General features: G+C 44.3%; 1 protein-coding gene across 3 annotated transcripts in view; it reads left to right on the plus strand.

Annotated features, from left to right (window-relative positions):
* LOC137372177 (peptidoglycan recognition protein 1-like) overlaps positions 1 to 20,087 on the plus strand; it is a 31,724-nt gene that overhangs the window by 2,999 nt on the left and 8,638 nt on the right. For 2 of the 3 annotated variants that reach the window (XM_068035731.1, XM_068035741.1), the window contains 2 exons: positions 1,574 to 1,627; positions 14,616 to 14,817. In XM_068035731.1, coding sequence (XP_067891832.1) covers positions 1,582 to 1,627; positions 14,616 to 14,817 — 248 coding nt within the window. In that variant the 5' untranslated portion in view covers positions 1,574 to 1,581. Of the gene's footprint in view, positions 1 to 506; positions 611 to 1,573; positions 1,628 to 14,615; positions 14,818 to 20,087 lie in introns of those variants that run through there. The other variant, XM_068035751.1, reaches the window with a different exon arrangement.

Genomic DNA, 20,087 nt, shown 5'->3' on the forward strand with positions numbered 1-20,087 from the left:
TTTCTGTGTCTCGGATCCGACACACTCTCCTGGCTACACTCCAAGTGCATTTCGATGAGCTGGGTGCAGTCTACTTTTCCGTGGACCGAGGAACTGCATTGAGACTAACAAAACTGGTTTGACACAAAATACTTATTAAAACAAATTTGCATTTACATAGGCATTTACATAGCGCCTTTCACAACCACCGGATAAAAGTGCTTTTCAACCATTGAAGTATTTTTTCAAATCTAGTTACAGTTGTAGTTTAGGAATCACAGCAGCCAATTTTGCAACCAGCAAACTCCCACAAACAGCAATGTGGTAACAACCTTTTTGGTGATGTTGGTTAAGGGATAAATTTTGGCCAGGACACCAGAAGATAACTCCCCTGCTCTTGGAAATAGAATTGGGATCTTTCACATCCACCTTAGGGGCAAGTGGAGCCTCAGTTTAACATCTCGCGAAAGACGGCATCTCCCACAGTGCAGTATTCTCTCAGTACTGAACTGCAGTGTCAGCCTTGATTTTTGTGCACCCACAAACTTCTGCCTCAGAGGACAGAGTGCTGCCAAGTGGCACATGAATCACAATCAGCAGTGAGTTTGAATCCATACCCCGGAGTTGAAAGGTCAGTTTGCTAATCCACTGCACTTTTCACTCTCGAGCATCGCCGTGATAAAGTCTTAAATTTTCCGTGTCACTTTCGGCAACCGCTGCTCTTCCAGCTCCATTACTTGGCCGCTCCTTGTGCTCTACTTTTTTAGGCTGTTCTTTCAGCTACATGACCCTGATCTCAGGAATGTCCATTATTGTAACCACCCCCCTCCCCTCTCTCTCTCTCTCTGCTTTCAGTCTATCACTCCGGCCCCTAGATCTCATTTTGTGCTCGATGTTTACCAACCTTTCCTCTTCCTCCCGCCCCCACTGGGAAGCACTTTGAGAAATTCTGTTATGTTGGAATTGTTATTGTGATTTTTTTCCCCCTCTTGCAAATCAAGAGTCTGTTGCTGAATACCTGCTGGTTGAATAATGATATTTTGTATAAATGTTAGAAAGAATGTCGAATGATAAATAATGAGTCTGCTCCAAGACAGCTTAGAGTTAAAATGTTACTGATCGGGTGTTCAGGCTCGAGTGCTCTTTGCTTGTGATATTATCTCGATGATGCGAGACAGCTTCAGAACTGACTTCAGAGCTGACTCAGTTAATATTAAACATGTAAACATGTTCTCTTGTGTGGGCAGGAGGTTCAGGCCATGATTCATACAATATTCACTGCACCATTTGATTGATATCTTACTGAAATAGCAAGTTATTGTAAAAGGATTGTGATCAGGAATTGAACGAATGCCATTGAAACAACATGTATGGGTTTATCTGTGTTAATACATGTAGGCTATGGCTCGAGGAGTGAGTTATTGCACAAGTCTGAAATGCCTGCAATTAATTTTTATGAATTATGAGGATGTTTTCACAGTTAAACTTAACTCAGTAACACTGAACCTGCAAAATAGTCTATTCTCATTATATCTTTAACTGGCAAAAATGCTTATTTTTGAAGGCTAAATATTGAATTTCTTGCTTTTTTTAGTTTAGAGAATGAAGGTCCTTCTTGTGTTTTCCGGAATCCTTTTTGCAGTCCAAGGTAAGCAGATACAATGCATCATCCACACTGGTGGTGTTAATTGTACCAGCATGACACTGGGATGCCCGTTTACTATGACTGGTACTCCTAAAACACAGGAAAAATACACTTTAAATTTGCTTTCTCTTAGAGTCAAAACTGTAAAAGGGCAGGAGTCGTTATCAACTTTAATCTAACAGTAAGAAACACGCTGGTACAATCCATGAAATATAGGCATATTGTTAATCTGACCCCATTTGTGTTTGTTACATGCAATGCAATCAAATTGGAAGTTCTTCATTTATCTCTGTATTGGTCCCCATCAAAAGGTGAGGCACTGACATTTTCCTTCATTAAAAAAAATCCAATGGATAAATCTCAGCTTGGCCCTCTTGTAGACCACAGAACAAGATCCTGACATTGGTTGACATTCTTCCATCTGTGAAAGATGATGGACACACAACAAACAATCTATTTAGGTGGCGTGTCTTCTCTTGATGCACCTTTGCTAATGGCTGTGAAGACCAATCTTTGAGAGGCAGGTTCTGCCACAAGTGCCGCACTTGAAGCTGCCAAGTGATGCTGTGTGTTGTTTTTGATGTTGACGCCTGTTGCCAGCTAGTGACTCCCAGGTGCAATAGTCGACATTTAGAGCCTTCATGTCATGCTTGCAAGCATTCTTGAAGAGGAGCTTTGGGTGCCCCACTGGTCATCTGGCCCTGGCTACTTCACCATACAGAAGGTGTTTGGGTATGCAACCATCTTCCATCCTGTGGACGTGTCTGATTCACCAAAGCCGCCTCTGTTAGATTAGTTTCAACACATTTGGGAGCTCTGCCTTTGAGAGGATTGTCATATTAATGATTTTGTCCTGCCAGGATAATCCCATAATGTGCCGCAGACAGCGAAGATGGAAATTATTGAGCTTCTTTTCCTGGTAGCTGTAAGTCACCCATGTTTCACAGCCAAACAGCAAGGTGCTGAGAACACAGGCCTTATAAACCATCAGCTTGGTCCTAAGAGATAGCCATTACTGACATTACAAACAAAATAAAACAGTAGATAGTAAGTTTCCTGGGGAAATAATGTAATTAAAATGTGGTGAACATCCAGGAAACCAATCGGAGGAAGAAGCTTTGTTAAAATTCCCATCATCAACCATGGTAGAGCCAATGTGTAGTGCAAGAGATAAGACTGAAGTTTTTGAAAATGTCATCAGTCAAAAATGAGCTATCAAACTGTATTTGTAGACAGACCCTGTGAAGTTCAAACCCCAGGCCCAGCAGCTAACTGAGTAAATTGCAGCTTCTCCAATTCCACCTGTACTTGCTCTTCCGTTGTACATTGCGTTTCACTAAGTGATCTCTTATGTAACTCACTAAGTGTATCTGTACTTGCCATTGCAGCAGTGGGTTACACAGGATGATGTGAGGTGCATGGTTGATGTCCAGATATTACACTCTGCCACTCAATCCTCATGGACCCTTAAATGAGCCACAAAAAGAACATATTTTATAGGATACCCCTTGAGAAGATGCTTACATGGCAAAACATTCTAGTTTTCAACCTGGAATGGAAAGAAAAGCCCTGGCTTGTCTTCTCCACTGCAAACTGCCTTTTTAAATCCCTCTCCCTTGCCTCCTCCACCTTCACCTTCAAGTGTAAAGAACTAGAGGACTTCTTTGTCACTAAGATTGAGACCATTCGAAGTGCTGCCTCTGTTACATCCCTCCTTTTCACTAGCCCACCAAGCCAAATGTCTCCTAAGGTACCCCTTTGCCCTAGCACTGAACTTGCATCTTTCTCCAGTTTCTTTCTTATCTCCCATTATTCTCTCTCTGAGCTCATCTTGTCCATGAGACTCCCACCTGCTCCCTCGGCCCCATTCTTAACAAACTGCTGAACATCCAACTTTCTTTCCTGGCCTCCTTGTTAGCTGATAGTTTTAATGGTTCCGTCTCCCCTCCTTCAAATCCACCATCATCACCCCTCTCCTCAAAAAGCTCATCTTTGACCCCTTGGTCCTTGCAAACTACCAGACCATCTCCAACCCAACTCACATTCTCCCCTAGTTTTGTGCTGTCAGCAACCTTGGTCCCCACATCCAAATCATTGATATAGATTTTGAATAGCTGGAGCCCAAGCACTGATCCCTGCGGTACCCCACTAGTCCCAGCCTGCCAACCTGAGAATGACCCGTTTATTCCTACTCTCTTTTCTGTCTGTTAAGCAATTCTCAATCCATGCCAGTATATTGTCCCTAATCCCATGAGCTCTAATTTTGTTTACTAACCTCCTATGTGGGACCTTATCGAAAGCCTTCTGAAAATCTAAATACATCACATTCACTGGTTCCTCCTTATCTATTCTGCTAGTAACATCCTCAAAAAAACTCCAACAGGTTTGTCAAACATGATTTCCCTTTCATAAATCCATGTTGACATTGCCCCACCCTACCATTATTTTCTAAGTAAAAACAAGAAATGCTGTCAATACTCAGCAGGTCTGGCAGCATCTGTGGAGAGAGAAGCAGAGTTAACATTTCAGTTCTGTGACCCTTCTTCAGAACTTCTTGTTTTTATTTTTTTATTTCAGATTTCCAGCATCCACAATGTTTTGCTTTTATTATTTTCTAAGTGCCCAGTTATCGCATCCTTTAAAATAGATTCTAGCATTTTCCCTACTACTGATGTCAGGCTAACAGGTCTGTAGTTCCCTGTTTCTTTCTCCCTTTTTTAAATAGTGGGGTTACATTTGCCTCCTTCCAATCTGCAGAAACCATTCTAGAATCTATAGAATTTTGGAAGATGATCACCAACACATCCATTATCTCTCCAGCCACCGCTTTCAACACTCTGAGATGCAGATTATCAGGTCCAGGGGATTTATCAATTTTCAGTCCCATTAATTTCTCAAGTACTGCTTTTTTCCGAATACTAATTTCTTTCAGTTCCTCATTCTTGCTGGTCCCTTGGTTCTCTAGTATTCCTGGGAAGTTTCTTGTATCTTCCTCAGACACAAAGCATTTGTTTAATTTCTCTGCCATTTCCTTATTCCCCATTATAAATACCTCTGACTCTGCCTGTAATGGGCCCACATTTGTCTTTACTAATCTTTTCCTTTTTACATACCTTTCGAACTTTTTACAGTCTGTTTTTATGTCTCTTGCTAGTGTATGTTCATATTCTTTTTTTTTTCTTTCTTTTATCAGTTTCTTGGTTCTCCTTTGTTGAATTCTAAAATACTCCCAATCCTCAGGCTTACTACTTTTTTGGCAACTTTTTAAGCCTCTTCCTTTGATCTAATACAATCTCAAACTTCTCTTCCGAAGAAGGGTCGCTGACCCGAAACGTTAATTCTGCTTCTCTTTCCACAGATGCTGCCAGACCTGCTGAGTGATTCCAGCATTTCTTGTTTTTGTCTCAAACTTCTCTTGTTAGCCATGGTTCGACCAGCTTTCCTGCTGGGTTTTTGTGCCTTAAAGGAATGTAAATTTGTTGTAATTCTTCAAATGCTAGCCATTGCCTGTCTATAGTGATACCTATATTTCCAATCTACGACATCCAATTTGCCTCTCATACCGTCGAAGTTTCCTTTGTTTAGATTTACGATCCTAGTTTCGGATTGAATTATATAACTTTCAAACTTAATGTAAAATTCTATCATATTATGGTTATTCTTCCCTAGAGGCCCCTTCTCATTGCGCAATATTAGATCTAAAATAGCTGTTGATGTTTCCCTGTCTCTGATTTCTCACACTGACCTTCCATCTAATAGTGGTTCAGCAGAAATTTTGTCCAACTAAATATTGGGAAGAGCGAAGCCATTGCCTTCGGTCCCTTCTACAAACTCCATTCCGCTCCTGACCTCATTACAGCCTTGGTTCAAACAGGGGCTAAAGAACTGAACTCAAGAGGTGAGGTGAGAGTGACTGTGCTTGACGTCAAGGCAGCATTTGACCAAGTATGGCATCAAGGAGCCCTAGCAAAACTGGAGTCAAGGGGAATCAGGAGGAAAACTCTCTGCAGGTTGGAGTCCTACCCAGCACAAAGGAAGATGGTTGTAGTTATTGGAGGTCAATCATCTGAGCTCCAGGACATCACTGCAGGAGTTCTCCAGGGCAGTGTTCTAGGCTGAAACATCTTCAGCTGCTTCATCAATGACCTTCCTTCAATCATAAGATAAGAAGTGGGGATGTCCGCTGATGATTGCACAATGTTCAGCATTTGTGACTCCTCAGATACTGAAGCAGTCCGTGTAGAAATGCAGCAAGAACTGGACAATATCCAGGCTAGGGCTGATAAGTGGCAAGTAACATTTGCGCCACACAAGTACCAGGCAATGACCATCTCAAACAAGAGAATCTAACCATCTCCCCTTGACATTCAATGGTATTACAATTGCTGAATCCCCTACTATCAACATCCTGGGGGTTACCATTGACCAGAAACTGAACTAGAATAGTCATATGGCTACAAGAGCAGGTTAGAGACGAGGAGTTTTGTGGCGAGTAACTCACTTCTTGTCCTCCCAAAGCCTGTCAACAATCCACAAGGCACAAGTCAGGAGTGTGATGGAATATTCTCCACTTGCCTGGATGGGTGCAGCTCCAATATACTCAAGAAGCTCAACACCATCCAGGACAAAGCAGCCGCTTTATTGGCACCCCATCAACAAACTTCAACATTCACTCCCTCCACCACCAATGCACAGTGGCAGCACTGTGTACCATCTACAAGATGCACTGCAGCAATGTACCAAGGCTACTTAGACAGCACCTTCCAAACCTGCGACATCTACCAATTAGAAGGACAAGGGCAGCAGGTGCATGGGAACACAACCACCTGCAAGTTCCCGTCCAAGTCACACACCATCCTGACTTGGAACTATATTGCCGTTTCTTCACTGTCGCTGGGTCAAAATCCTGGAACTCCCTTCCTAACAGCACTGTGGGTATACCTACACCCCAAGGACTGCAGCGGTTCAATAAGGCAGCTCACCACCACCTTCTCAAGGGCAATTAAGGATGGGCAATAAATGCTGTCCTAACCAGTGACGTCTACATCCCAGGAATGAATAATAAAAAAAATTCCCTATCCACTGACTCCATCCCTCTCCCTGCTTGTTCTCTGTGGTTGAACCAGACCATTCCCAATGAGGTCAAGAATGAAGGCAGATGGGGCCTGCCTATATGGGGACCGGCCAGCATGCCAGTTTCCTGACCCCATCCCAGCAGCAGACATTTTGGCTGAGGCAGGTTCAGGGCCCCGCAGGGCTATCTGTCCTGATGAGGCAGGTAGCCAATTAGACTCATTATGAACCTTGTGAAGGACAGTTAAAGGTCGACTGGAATTTTCCAGTGGACCTCCAGTTTTCTGTAGCAAAGGGGAGCCGTTTAACTACCTGGAGGCGAGTACCCAGTGTCAGGCCAGGGAGCCAACTCTCCAGGCAGGCCTGCAGGCCCTCCCTGTCTGCCTTGGTGCGGGTGCAGTTAAAGGCCACCCTGTAGAGGGATTCCACCCCCACAGTGGTGGCCAGGCTGCTTTTCCATTTTTTATTTCCATTTTTAATGAAGTTAATGAGAGGGTGCCTCCATGTTGAAGCACCTTCTCTGTTACTTACCCTTTATTGCAACCTGTTGCTCCTCTCAAGCTGGAAGGCCTCTGATTGGCCTACCAGCTTCAAGAGCCCGCCTGCCACCCTTAATTAGACTGTGAACCTGTCTCCATGGATGTTCCTCTGTCAGTGACTGTTTCCCCTGGGAGTTGTGTTCTGGACCCAGAAATGGTCCAGGCTCTGTTTCCCACCACAAAGGTGAAAGGTCAGCTCATGCAGTCAGGAGAGAGTGGCCCTGGGAGTCCTCAATATTGTCTCCAAATCCCATAAAGTCTCCTGGCTTCAGGTCAAACATGGACAAGGAAACTGCTTGCTGATTGCCACTTACTGCCCACCCCCAACTGATGAATCAGTGCTCCTCCATGTTGAAATCACTTAGAAGTAGCACTGAGGGTATCAAGAGAACAGCATGTACTCTTGATGGGGAACATCAATATCCATCACCAAGAGACTAGGTGGCACCACTAGTTACCGAGCTGGCCGAGTCCTGAAGGGCATATCCGCCAGACTGGACCTGGTGTAAGAACCAACAAGAGGGAAAAACTTGCTTGACCTCACCCTCACCAATCTACCTGCTGCAGATTCATCTGTCCATGACAGTATTGGTAGGAGTAACCATCACACAATCATTGGGAAAACAAGGTCCTGTCTTCCTGTTGAGCATACCCACCATCGTGTTGTCTGGCACTACCACCGTGCTGAATGGGATAGATTCAGAACAGATCTGGCTGCTCAAAACTGGGCATCCATGAGGCCCTGTAGACGATCAGCAGTGGCGGATTTGTATTCAAACACAATCCATAACCTCATGATCCGGAATATCCCTCACTCGACCATTACCATCAAGCCAGGGACCAACCCTGGTTTAATGAGGAGTGCAGGAGAGCACGTCAGGAGCAGCAGCAGGCATACCTTAAAATAAGATGTTAACCTGGCAAAGCTACAACATAGGACCACTTGACTGCCAAACAGTGGAAGTGGCATGCAATAGACAGGGCTAAGCAATCCCACAACTAACGGATCAGATTAGAAATCCCCACATCCTGTGAATAAAAATAAAACATCCCAATACCAAGACTTCCTCCACCGAGAAGAATGTTGGCATCAATGGAGTTTCTAAACATCAAGATTTTGATGCATTTTGGAATGAGTAGACATCGCTAATGACTTGTCTATTGTCCCTATAGTGGAGCAGAGTAAGAGTTTGATCTGTCCCTGTGGTGGAACAGAGTGAGAGTTCCATCTGTCCCTGTAGTGGAGCAGAGTGAGAGTTCCATCTGTCCCTGCAGTGGAGCAGAGTGAGAGTTCGATCTGTCCCTGTAGTGGAGCAGAGTGAGAGTTCCATCTGTCCCTGCAGTGGAGCAGAGTGAGAGTTTGATCTGTCCCTGTGGTGGAGCAGAGTGAGAGTTCAATCTGTCCCTGTAGTGGAGCAGAGTGAGAATTCGATCGGTCCCTGTAGTGGAGCAGAATGAGAGTTCGATCTGTCCCTGTGGTGGAGCAGAGTGAGAGTTCGATCTGTCCCTGTAGTGGAGCAGAGTGAGAGTTCGATCTGTCCTGTAGTGGAGCAGAGTGAGAGTTCGATCTGTCCCTGTAGTGGAGCTGAATGAGAGTTTGATCTGTCCCTGTGGTGGAGCAGAGTGAGAGTTTCATCTGTCCCTGTAGTGGAGCAGAGTGAGAGTTCCATCTGTCCCTGTGGTGGAGCAGAGTGAGAGTTCGATCTGTCCCTGTAGTGGAGCAGAATGTGAGTTCCATCTGTCCCTGCAGTGGAGCAGAGTGAGAGTTCAATTTGTCCCTGTCGTGGAGCTGAGTGAGAGTTTGATCTGTCCCTGTGGTGGAGCAGAGTGAGAGTTTGATCTGTCCCTGTAGTGGAGCAGAGTGAGAGTTTGATCTGTCCCTGTAGTGGAGCAGAGTGAGAGTTTGATCTGTCCCTGTGGTGGAGCAGAGTGAGAGTTTGATCTGTTCGTGTGGTGGAGCAGAGTGAGAGTTTGATCTGTTCGTGTGGTGGAGCAGAGTGAGAGTTTGATCTGTTCGTGTGGTGGAGCAGAGTGAGAGTTCGATCTGTCCCTGTGGTGGAGCAGAGTGAGAGTTTGATCTGTCCCTGTAGTGGAGCAGAGTGAGAGTTCGATCTGTCCCTGTGGTGGAGCAGAGTGAGAGTTCGATCTATCCCTGTAGTGGAGCAGAGTGAGAGTTTGATCTGTTCGTGTGGTGGAGCAGAGTGAGAATTTGATCTGTCCCTGTGGTGGAGCAGAGTGAGAGTTTGATCTATCCCTGTAGTGGAGCAGAGTGAGAGTTTGATCTGTTCGTGTGGTGGAGCAGAGTGAGAGTTCGATCTGTCCCTGTGGTGGAGCAGAGTGAGAGTTCGATCTGTCCCTGTGGTGGCGCAGAGTGAGAGTTCAATCTGTCCCTGTGGTGGAGCAGAGTGAGAGTTCGATCTGTCCCTGTGGTGGAGCAGAGTGAGAGTTCGATCTGTCCCTGTAGTGGAGCAGAGTGAGAGTTTGATCTGTCCCTGTGGTGGAGCAGAGTGAGAGTTTGATCTGTTTGTGTGGTGGAGCAGAGTGAGAGTTTGATCTGTCCCTGTGGTGGAGCAGAATGAGAGTTTGATCTGTCCCTGTGGTGGAGCAGAGTGAGAGTTTGATCTGTTCGTGTGGTGGAGCAGAGTGAGAGTTCGATCTGTCCCTGTAGTGGAGCAGAGTGAGAGTTCGATCTGTTCTTGTGGTGGAGCAGAGTGAGAGTTTGATCTGTTCGTGTAGTGGAGCAGAGTGAGAGTTTGATCTGTCCCTGTCGTGGAGCAGAGTGAGAGTTCGATCTGTCCCTGTGGTGGAGCATAGTGAGAGTTCAATCTGTCCCTGTGGTGGAGCAGAATGAGAGTTTGATCTGTCCCTGTGGTGGAGCAGAGTGAGAGTTTGATCTGTCCCTGTGGTGGAGCAGAGTGAGAGTTCCATCTGTCCCTGTAGTGGAGCAGAGTGAGAGTTCAATCTGTCCCTGTGGTGGAGCAGAATGAGAGTTTGATCTGTCCCTGTGGTGGAGCAGAATGAGAGTTCGATCTGTCCCTGTGGTGGAGCAGAGTGAGAGTTCGATCTGTCCCTGTGGTGGAGCAGAGTGAGTGTTTGATCTGTTCGTGTGGTGGAGCAGAGTGAGAGTTTGATCTGTCCCTGTGGTGGAGCAGAGTGAGAGTTCGATCTGTCCCTGTAGTGGAGCAGAGTGAGAGTTCCATCTGTCCCTGTGGTGGAGCAGAATGAGAGTTTGATCTGTTCGTGTGGTGGAGCAAAGTGAGAGTTTGATCTGTCCCTGTGGTGGAGCAGAGTGAGAGTTCAATCTGTCCCTGTGGTGGAGCAGAATGAGAGTTTGATCTGTCCCTGTGGTGGAGCAGAGTGGGAGTTTGATCTGTCCCTGTGGTGGAGCAGAGTGAGAGTTTGATCTGTCCCTGTGGTGGAGCAGATTGAGAGTTTGATCTGTCCCTGTAGTGGAGCAGAGTGAGAGTTTGATCTGTTCGTGTGGTGGAGCAGAGTGAGAGTTTGATCTGTCCCTGTGGTGGAGCAGAGTGAGAGTTCGATCAGTCCCTGTAGTGGAGCAGAGTGAGAGTTCGATCTATCCCTGTAGTGGAGCAGAGTGAGAGTTCGATCTGTCCCTGTGGTGGAGCAGAGTGAGAGTTTGATCTGTCCCTGTAGTGGAGCAGAGTGAGAGTTTGATCTGTCCCTGTGGTGGAGCAGAGTGAGAGTTCGATCAGTCCCTGTCGTGGAGCAGAGTGAGAGTTTGATCTGACCCTGTAGTGGAGCAGAGTGAGGGTTCGATCTGTCCCTGTGGTGGAGCAGAGTGAGAGTTCGATCTATCCCTGTAGTGGAGCAGAGTGAGAGTTCGATCTGTCCCTGTGGTGGAGCAGAGTGAGAGTTTGATCTGTCCCTGTAGTGGAGCAGAGTGAGAGTTCGATCTGTCCCTGTAGTGGAGCAGAGTGAGAGTTTGATCTGTCCCTGTGGTGGAGCAGAGTGAGAGTTCAATCTGTCCCTGTGGTGGAGCAGAGTGAGAGTTTGATCTGACCCTGTGGTGGAGCAGAGTGAGAGTTTGATCTGTCCCTGTGGTGGAGCAGAGTGAGAGTTCGATCAGTCCCTGTAGTGGAGCAGAGTGAGAGTTCGATCTGTCCCTGTGGTGGAGCAGAATGAGAGTTTGATCTGTCCCTGTGGTGGAGCAGAGTGAGAGTTCGATCTGTCCCTGTGGTGGAGCAGAGTGAGAGTTCGATCTTTCCTTGTGGTGGAGCCGAGTGACCGGCTTATAAAACAGCTGCCAATAAGGATATCGTTGTTGGTTTTTAATATGATGCCTCAGTGTGAGGACGGAGTTGTGGATCAGCCACCCTTTATGGAAACCATTTGAATTTCACTTTCATTAATTTCAGTAGAAGTGAAAACGGCTGATTTCTATAATAGGCAGTCAATTCACAACATCTGTTTAATTCCTCGGAGAAAAATTGAACATCTGTCCCATTGGTTGACATCATTACTGATGTGTTGGTAGTTGGAATTATTGGTAAATGTGGTGAAGGTAAGTGATAGATTAGATGGTGAAGTTGTGATTCTTGGTTGACAGCAGTTTAGGCCTCAGCTGTGGTACTGATTGTCTCTAGAAATTGTATATTACAATAGCATCTTCACTGATACTTAGCTGGGGAATAATTACTGAATATTATTTTTATTCGTTGTTGAAAAAATACTCAGCTGGAGGAGAGCTAATCTCAGTGAGTTGAAAGGGAATCTGGCCTGGGTGGATTGGAAACAAAGATTCGCAGCCAAAACAGTAAATGAACAGTGCGAGGCCTTCAAAGAGGAAATGATTCAGGTGTGATACATTCCCACAGGGGAGAAAGGAAAAGCAGCCATTGCTACAGCTTCCTGGATCGTTAAATAGGGACTAAAATGAAACAAAAGAAGGAGGCTTATGGTAATAGTTTGGATCATAATACAGTAGAGAAACAAGGTGAAGACAGAAAGTATAAAGGAAAACTGAAAAATTAACGAAGAGGGGCAAAGACAGTGTACGAGAACAGATTAGCGGCTAACATAAAAGGGGACGTGGAAGTCTTTTATAAGCATTTACATAGTAAGCGGAGAGTCAAAGGAAGGATGGGACTGATTAGGGACCAAAAAAGAGACCTTTTTGTGGAGGCAGGGGACGTGGATGAGGGACTTTGCACCTGTCTTCACTAGAGAAGAGGATGCTGCCAATATAGCAGTAAGGGGGAGGTAGTAGAAGAATTGAATAGGACAAAAATAGAAAAAGAGGAGGTACCTAAAATATTGGCACATTCAAAGTAGACAGGTCACCTGGTCCAGACTGATAGACCAGGTGACCTTACCTTTTCAAGGGCAATTAGGGATGAGCAATAAATGCTGGCCTAGCCAGTGACGCCCACATCCCTTGAACGAATTAAAAAATGGATGGAATCGTAGGTTGATAAGGGAAGTAAGGGTGGAGATAGCTGAGGTTCTGAGAATAATCTTCCAATCCTCCTTAGATATGGGAGAGGTGCCAGAGAACTGGAGCATTGCAAATGTTACAGCCCTGTGGGAGAGGGGTAAACCCAGCAACTGTAGGGCCCTCAGCGAAACATCTGTGGCGGGGAAACACTGAAGCCTGTTGTGTATTGTTAGCGTACTTTGCGCTTTGTTTACAGATATCTTGAAGTCTTTGTAAGGCTAAATAGTAACATGTTTATTTTATATACATAACTACTTACACTCTCATTAAGCTTGTCTGGCTAACACCGCTCATGATGCGTCTAGTTTTTTCCAAGCTTGATACCCATGTGACTATTACGTTATCATCACTACAGTGGCGGGGTTGCGGGGGGGGGCGGGGTGGGGGGGTGGTGGTTATTCTCATTATCTGAAACATTAACCCTTTCAGCTCCTTATACTACAGAGGCAATATTACGGGGCAAAATTAATTGGCACTTAGAAAATATGAGTTAATAAATGACAGCCATTTGTTAATGGCCTATCATGTTTGACTAACTTGATTGAGTTCTTTTTTATTTTAGAGATACAGCACTGAAACAGGCCCTTCAGCCCACCGAGTCTGTGCCGACCAACAACCACCCATTTATACTAACCCTGCAGTAATCCCATATTCCCTAACACCTATCTACACTAGGGGCAATTTACAACGGCCAATTTACCTATCACCTGCAAGTCTTTGGCTGTGGGAGGAAACCAGAGCACCCGGCAAAAACCCACGCAGTCACAGGGAGAACTTGCAAACTCCACACAGGCAGTACCCAGAATCGAACCCAGGTCCCTGGAGCTGTGAGGCTGCGGTGCTAACCACTGCGCCACTGTGACAGTTAATAAAGGTAGTGGGGTTGATGTCCTATATATACACTTTCAAAAGATATTTGATAAAGTACAACATAATAGACTTTGTAGCAAAATTGAAGCCCATGGGATTAAAGGGGCAGTTGTTGTGTGGATACAAAATTTTCTAAGGAATAGAAAGCAGAGAGTAGCGGTGAATGAATGTTTTTCAGACGAGAGGGAAGTATACAATGGTGTCTTCCCTGGGGTCAGTAGTAGGACTACTGTTCTTTCTGATATATATTAATTATCTGGATTTGGGTTTACAGGGAATAATTTCAAATTTTCAGATGACATAAAACTTAGCACAAAAAGATGTGCAGTGATGCATTTTGGTAGGAACATACGAATTAGGAGCAGAAGTAGGCCATTAGGAAGAATGAGGACAGGCAATATAAACTAAAGGTACAATTTTTAAGGGATGCAGGAACATAGGACCTCAGGGTGCACGTACACAGACCTAAGAAGGTGACAAAGATGATGATCTGGAATGCATTGCCTGAAAGGGCAGGGCTATGGGGAAAGGACAGGGGAGTGGGAGTCATTGGATAGTTCTTTCAAAGTGCTGGCACAGGCACGATGGACCAAATGGCCTCCTATTATGCTGTGCTTACTGACCTACATTGGCTTGATTTTAAACTTCTCATCCCTGTTTTCAAATCCCTCCATTGCCTCACCTCTCCCTATTTCTGTAACCTCCTCCAGCCCCACATCCCTCCAAGATATCTGTGCTCCTCGAATTCTGGCCTCTTGTGCATCTCTGATTTTAATTACACCAACGTTGGTGGTCGTGTCTTCAGTTGCCTAGGTCCCAAGTTCTGGAATACCCTCCCTACACCTCTCCGTCTCACTTTCCTCCTTTAAGACACTCTTTAAAATCTACCTCTTTGACCAATCGTTTGGACATCTGACCTTTTGTGGCTTGGTGTCATACTTTGTTTTATTATGCTGCTGTGAAGCACTTTGGGGCATTATATTAAAGGCACTATATAAATATAAGCTGTTGTTGTTGATTCTATGATTCATCTGTCCCTCCCCATTTCTCATAGGCTGCCCACCAATTATAAGACGTTCTGAATGGTCAACACGGGCTTCTCGTTGCACCCAAAATCTGTCGACCTCTCTTACATATGCTGTGATTCACCATACTGATGGCAATCGTTGCTTCAACATGGCGGCCTGTAAGAAGCAACTCCAGAATATTCAACATTACCATATGGTCACACGTGGCTGGTGCGATATTGGCTACAAGTAGGTCACTGCGAGGAAATCCTCAACGTCTTTTTCATTTGTCATTCCAGAAAATGTCAATCCTTCAAAGCTTCTTTCTACTGCAGTAACACGGGATGACCTTTCTCTGCAAGATTTGCAATAATGAGCAGCTTGAGGTGATTTATGACCTTAACCCCTTATAGCAGGGTTGTCCAACATATGGCCCGCGGGCCAGGATTCGGCCCGCCAAATGTTTCCAGCCGGCCGGCAGGTGTAAACTGTACCTGGGCCATTCCTCATCATTACCATGACTGGAGATGAGACATTTCCCATTGTCTGTCCCGCTTTTAAACTATTGCGCTGTCAGTTTCACAGGTCACAGATGCTGATTCTCATACGGTTGAAGAGTGTGGAACACTCTTTTAAATTTCTTTTAAAAGTCAGCTCTTTTAAAAAGATCGTTGTCAGTTTCACAGCTGACAGCCGCTGACATCGGGGACAGCCATTTCGGGGTTTTCTGGCAGGTTCTGATTGTGAGAGAGACTGTGTGAGAGAGGGGGAGAGACAGAGAGGGGGAACAGGGAGAGGGTGGAACAGAGAGGGAGAGAGAGAGAGAAAGGGGGACAGAGAGAAAGAGAGAAAGGGGGGAGAGAGGGGGACAGAGAGACAGAGAGGGGGGACAGAGAGAGAAAGAAAGGGGAGAGAGAGAGAGAAAGGGGGAGAGAGGGGGTAAGACAGAGAGTGGGGAACAGAGAGGGGGGACAGAGAGACAGGGGAATGAGAGAACGGGGAACACTGGAGACTGGGGGGGGGGTGGAGGGGGGAGAGGGATAGAGAGGGGGGAAGAAGGAGGTGGAGAGAGGGAGGAGAGGGAGAGGGGGCAGAGGAAGACACAGAGACAGAGAGGGGGAGAGAGAGAGACAGAGGGGGGAGAGAGAGTCAAAGAGTCAATTACTTACAGCACAGAAGGAGGCCATTCCATCCATCATGTTCATGCTGGCTCTCCATGGAGCTATGCAGTCAGTCCCACTCCCTGGCTCAATCTCCGTAGCCCTGCAAGTCTATTTCTCTCAGGTGGTCATCTAACTTTCTCTTGAAGTCACTGATTGTCTCCACTTCCACCACCATTGTGGGCAGTGAATTCCAGGTCATTACCACCCACTGCATAACAAAGTGCTTCCTACTGTATCTTTCACACAAAACTTTCAATCTGTGTCCAAAGTCCTAAACGGGGGAAGAGAGAAAGAGACACACACACAGAGCATGGGGAAAGGGGGAAGAGAGATCAGGGTCTCTCCTGAAAGGTGGACATCTATCCAGAATACTCTGCATTGCTACATCAAGTGTGCGGGCAGAGATTGACTACTTATTAAAGCAAAAACAATACCAAGTATGTCACCAAAGCAATTTTCAATATAATGACGAGAAAGTAAGTCAATAAATTAGTCTTCTCATTTAAAGTTTCTTCAAAAAATGCACATTTGTTGTTATTATTATTGGTAAGATAAATTTTTAATGCCTTTATCTTTCGAAATTTGCTCACCAACACCCCCCCTCCCCCATCCAGCTGAGAAAAAATCGCAACGTGGCCCTCCGCCCGAAAAGGTTGGACAGCCCTGCTTTAAAAGGACTAAACCAAATCAAGCGTACTCCTCTGCTAATTTCTTTCAATTAAATTTAAACCAGACAGATTCCCACAGACACTTGTTTGTGTCTGAAGAACTGAACTAGCTCTCCCTCAAATAAAGAAATCAACGGAGGATATTACCATCATTTGGATAGCTATTTTTCAATACATTATGGCTAGGTCACAAATATGCCAAATATTAGGAGGGTTTGGGAAACTCTGTTCAATACATATCTCCCCACTTAAGGAGATACAGAGAGGGGTCCTTGTTGTTGTATACAGAATGCTGCATGAGCCGATTTACTAACTTATTTATATATTTATTAAAGAATTGAACATGCAATACACTCTAAGTGGCTATGTATACTACAACATAGAAGATTATTAAAAGATGTAAAACATAATCCTATTCCTAAAATAGAATACAAAAGTTCAACCTTGACAATGTTACAGCGAAATGTCTTAGAGTATCCAGCAAAATGCAAAGTAAACTGTTACCTTAAATTCCCCGAATAAACTTCCTGCTTAACAAGACAAAGCACTCTCGGTTAAGAGTCATAGAGTCATAGAATTATACAGCACAGAAACAGGCCCTTTGGCCCATCGTGTTCATGCCGGCCATCGAGCACCTAGCTATTCTCATCCCATTTTCCAGCACTTGGCTCGTAGCCTTGTATGCTATGACGTTTCAAGTGCTCATCTAAATACTTATTAAATGTTGTGAGGGTTCCTGCCTCTACCACCCCTTCAGGCGGTGTGTTCCAGATTCCAACCACCCTCTGGGTGTAAAAGTTTTTCCTCAAATCCCCTCTAAACCTCCTACCCCTTACCTTAAATCTATGCCCCCTGGTTATTGACACCTCTGCTAAGGGAAAAAGTTTCTTCCAATCTACCCTATCAATGCCTCTCATAATTTTGTATAACTCAATCAGGTCCCCCCTCAGCCTTCTTTGCTCTAAGGAAAACAACCCTAGCCTATCCAGTCTCTCTTCATAGCTGAAATGCTCCAGCCCAGACAACATCCTGGTGAATCTCCTCTGCAAGAGTAGAGTTCTCTTGTCACACAATCAGCCACATTTACCATTGGTTGAGAAGCATTGCTGAGGAATCCAATATTTCTGATTTTTTGATTCAAAATTCTCACATTTATACTGTCTCTAATCGATTAGCTCATCCTTTGCAAATTTGGGTGTACCTTTCTATGGATGTTCCTCCCTGTTTCATTATCCATATATGGTTGTATCATTCACTATTATTCCCAATTAATTAATTGCTAATTATCATGAAATTGTGAGCTTTTATCTGGTCAAAATGTTTGTAATACTTTATAGTAACACTATGGCTTTGTTTTATTGGTTACTTAACTTCATAAATGTGTTCTTAAAAGCTTTTTTAAATGAACTTTGTGCAGTAACTGTTTTTTTCTTTTCAGGTTAAATTGGGGTTATATGGCATGTTTTTCCTATGTAATGTGCCATTTTTGTGATTGATCATTCCTAATGGTTCCTTGGTGCTATCTTGTATCATCTCCTTGAGAGACAGTCTGTCTATATCATTATCATTACCAACTGATTTAGGATCATAGCTTGACCATAGCTATCAGTGTGTACCATGTATTGTATGTCTCATTTTTAAATTAGTTTATATATTCCAATGTAGCACAGATGTTGGAATGGGCTTTTTAATTAAAAGACAATCATAAATTTTTAACCCTGATCTTAAAGGGAATTCCAGTGAATCTTGAGAACTGACCATTTATTCAATCTTTAATTGCATTAAATGAATCTTTATTTCTTCAATTTACTCAATTTTTAATTCTGTTAAATGAATCTTTATTCCTAAAGTGTAATGTATTATATATGAATTCTGCCTAATTACATGTATGTATTAATTACTTACGAACATACAAATTAGGAGCTGGAGTAGGCCACTTGGCCCTTCGAGTCTGCTTCGCCATTCAATAAGTTCATGGCTGAACTGATTACTCCACATTTTCACCTACCCCCGATAACCGTTCCACCCCCTTGCTTATCAAGAATCTATCTACCTTTGAAAATATTCAAAGACTCTGCTTCCACTGCCTTTTGAGGAAGAGAATTCCAAAGACTCGCAACCCTCTGAGAGAAAAAATTTCTCCTCATCTCTGTCTTAAATGGGCAACCCCTTATTTTTAAACAGTGACCCCTGGTTCTAGATTCTTCCACAAGGGGAAACATCCTTTCCACATCCACCCTGTCAAGACCCCTCAGGATCTTATACGTTTCAATCAAGTTGCCTCTTACTCTTCTAAATTCCAGCGGATACAAGCCTAGCCTGTCCAATCTTTCCTCATAAGACAGCCCGCCCATTCCAGGTACTAGTCTAGTAAACCTTCTCTGTACTGCCTCCAAAGCATTTAGATCCTTCCTTAAATAAGGAGACCAGTACTGTACACAGTACTCCAGATGTGGTCTCACCAATTCCCTGTATAGCTGAAGCATAACCTCCCTACTTTTGTATTCAATTCCCCCCACGATAAACGATAACATTCTATTAGCTTTCCTAATTACGTGCTGTACCAGCACACTAACCTTTTGCGATTCATGCACTAGGACACCCAGATCCCTCTGCATCTCAGAGCTCTGCAATCTCTCACCATTTAAATAATATGCTTCTTTTTCATTCTTCCTGCCAAAATGGACAATGTCACACTTTCCCACATCATGCTCCATTTGCCAGGTCTTTGCCCACTCACTTAATTCATCTATATCCCTTTGTAGCCCCCTTATGTCCTCTTCACAAGTTACTTTCTTACCTATCTTTGTGTCATCAGCAAATTTAGCAACCATACCTTTGGTCCCTTCATCTAAGTCATTTATATAAATTGTAAAAAGTTGAGGCCCCAGCACAGATCCCTGTGGCACACCTCTCGTTACATCTTGCCCACCAGAAAATGACCCATTTATGCCTACTCTCTGTTTCCTGTTAGCTGGACAATCTTCTATCCATGCCAATATGTTATCCCCTCCTCCTTTTATTTTCCGCAATAACCTTTGATGTGGCACCTTATCAAGTGCCTTCTGGAAATCTAAGTACAGCACATCCACCGGTTCCTCTTTATCAACGACACATGTTACTTCCTCAAAGAACTCCAATAAATTGGTTAAACATGATCTTTCACAAAACCATGTTGACTCTGCTTGATTACCTTGAATTTTTCTAAGTGCCCTGCAATAACGTCTTTAATAATAGCTTCTAACATTTTTCCTGTGACAGATGTTAAACTAATTGGCCTGTAGTTTCCTGCTTTCTGTCTCCCTTTTTGAATAAAGGAGTTACATTTGTTATTTTCCAATCTAATGGAACCTTACCCGAATCTAGGGAATTTTGGAAAATTAAAACCAACGCATCAACTATCTCACTCGCCACTTCTTTTAAGACCCTACGATGAAATCCTTCAGGACCCGGGAACTTGTCAGCCCGCAGCTCCAACAATTTGCTCAGTACCCCTTCCCTGGTGATTGTAATTTTCTTGAGTTTCTCCCTCCCTTCCATTTCCTGATTTACAGCTATTTCTTGGATGTTACTTGTATCCTTTATAGTGAAGACCGATGCAAAAATACCTGTTCAATTCATCTACCATCTCCTTATTTTCCCTTATTAGTTCCCCAGACTTACTTTCTATAGGACCAACGCTGGCTTT

This window comes from Heterodontus francisci, chromosome 1, assembly GCF_036365525.1.
Source record: "Heterodontus francisci isolate sHetFra1 chromosome 1, sHetFra1.hap1, whole genome shotgun sequence".
In the NCBI taxonomy this organism is placed as follows: domain Eukaryota; kingdom Metazoa; phylum Chordata; class Chondrichthyes; order Heterodontiformes; family Heterodontidae; genus Heterodontus; species Heterodontus francisci.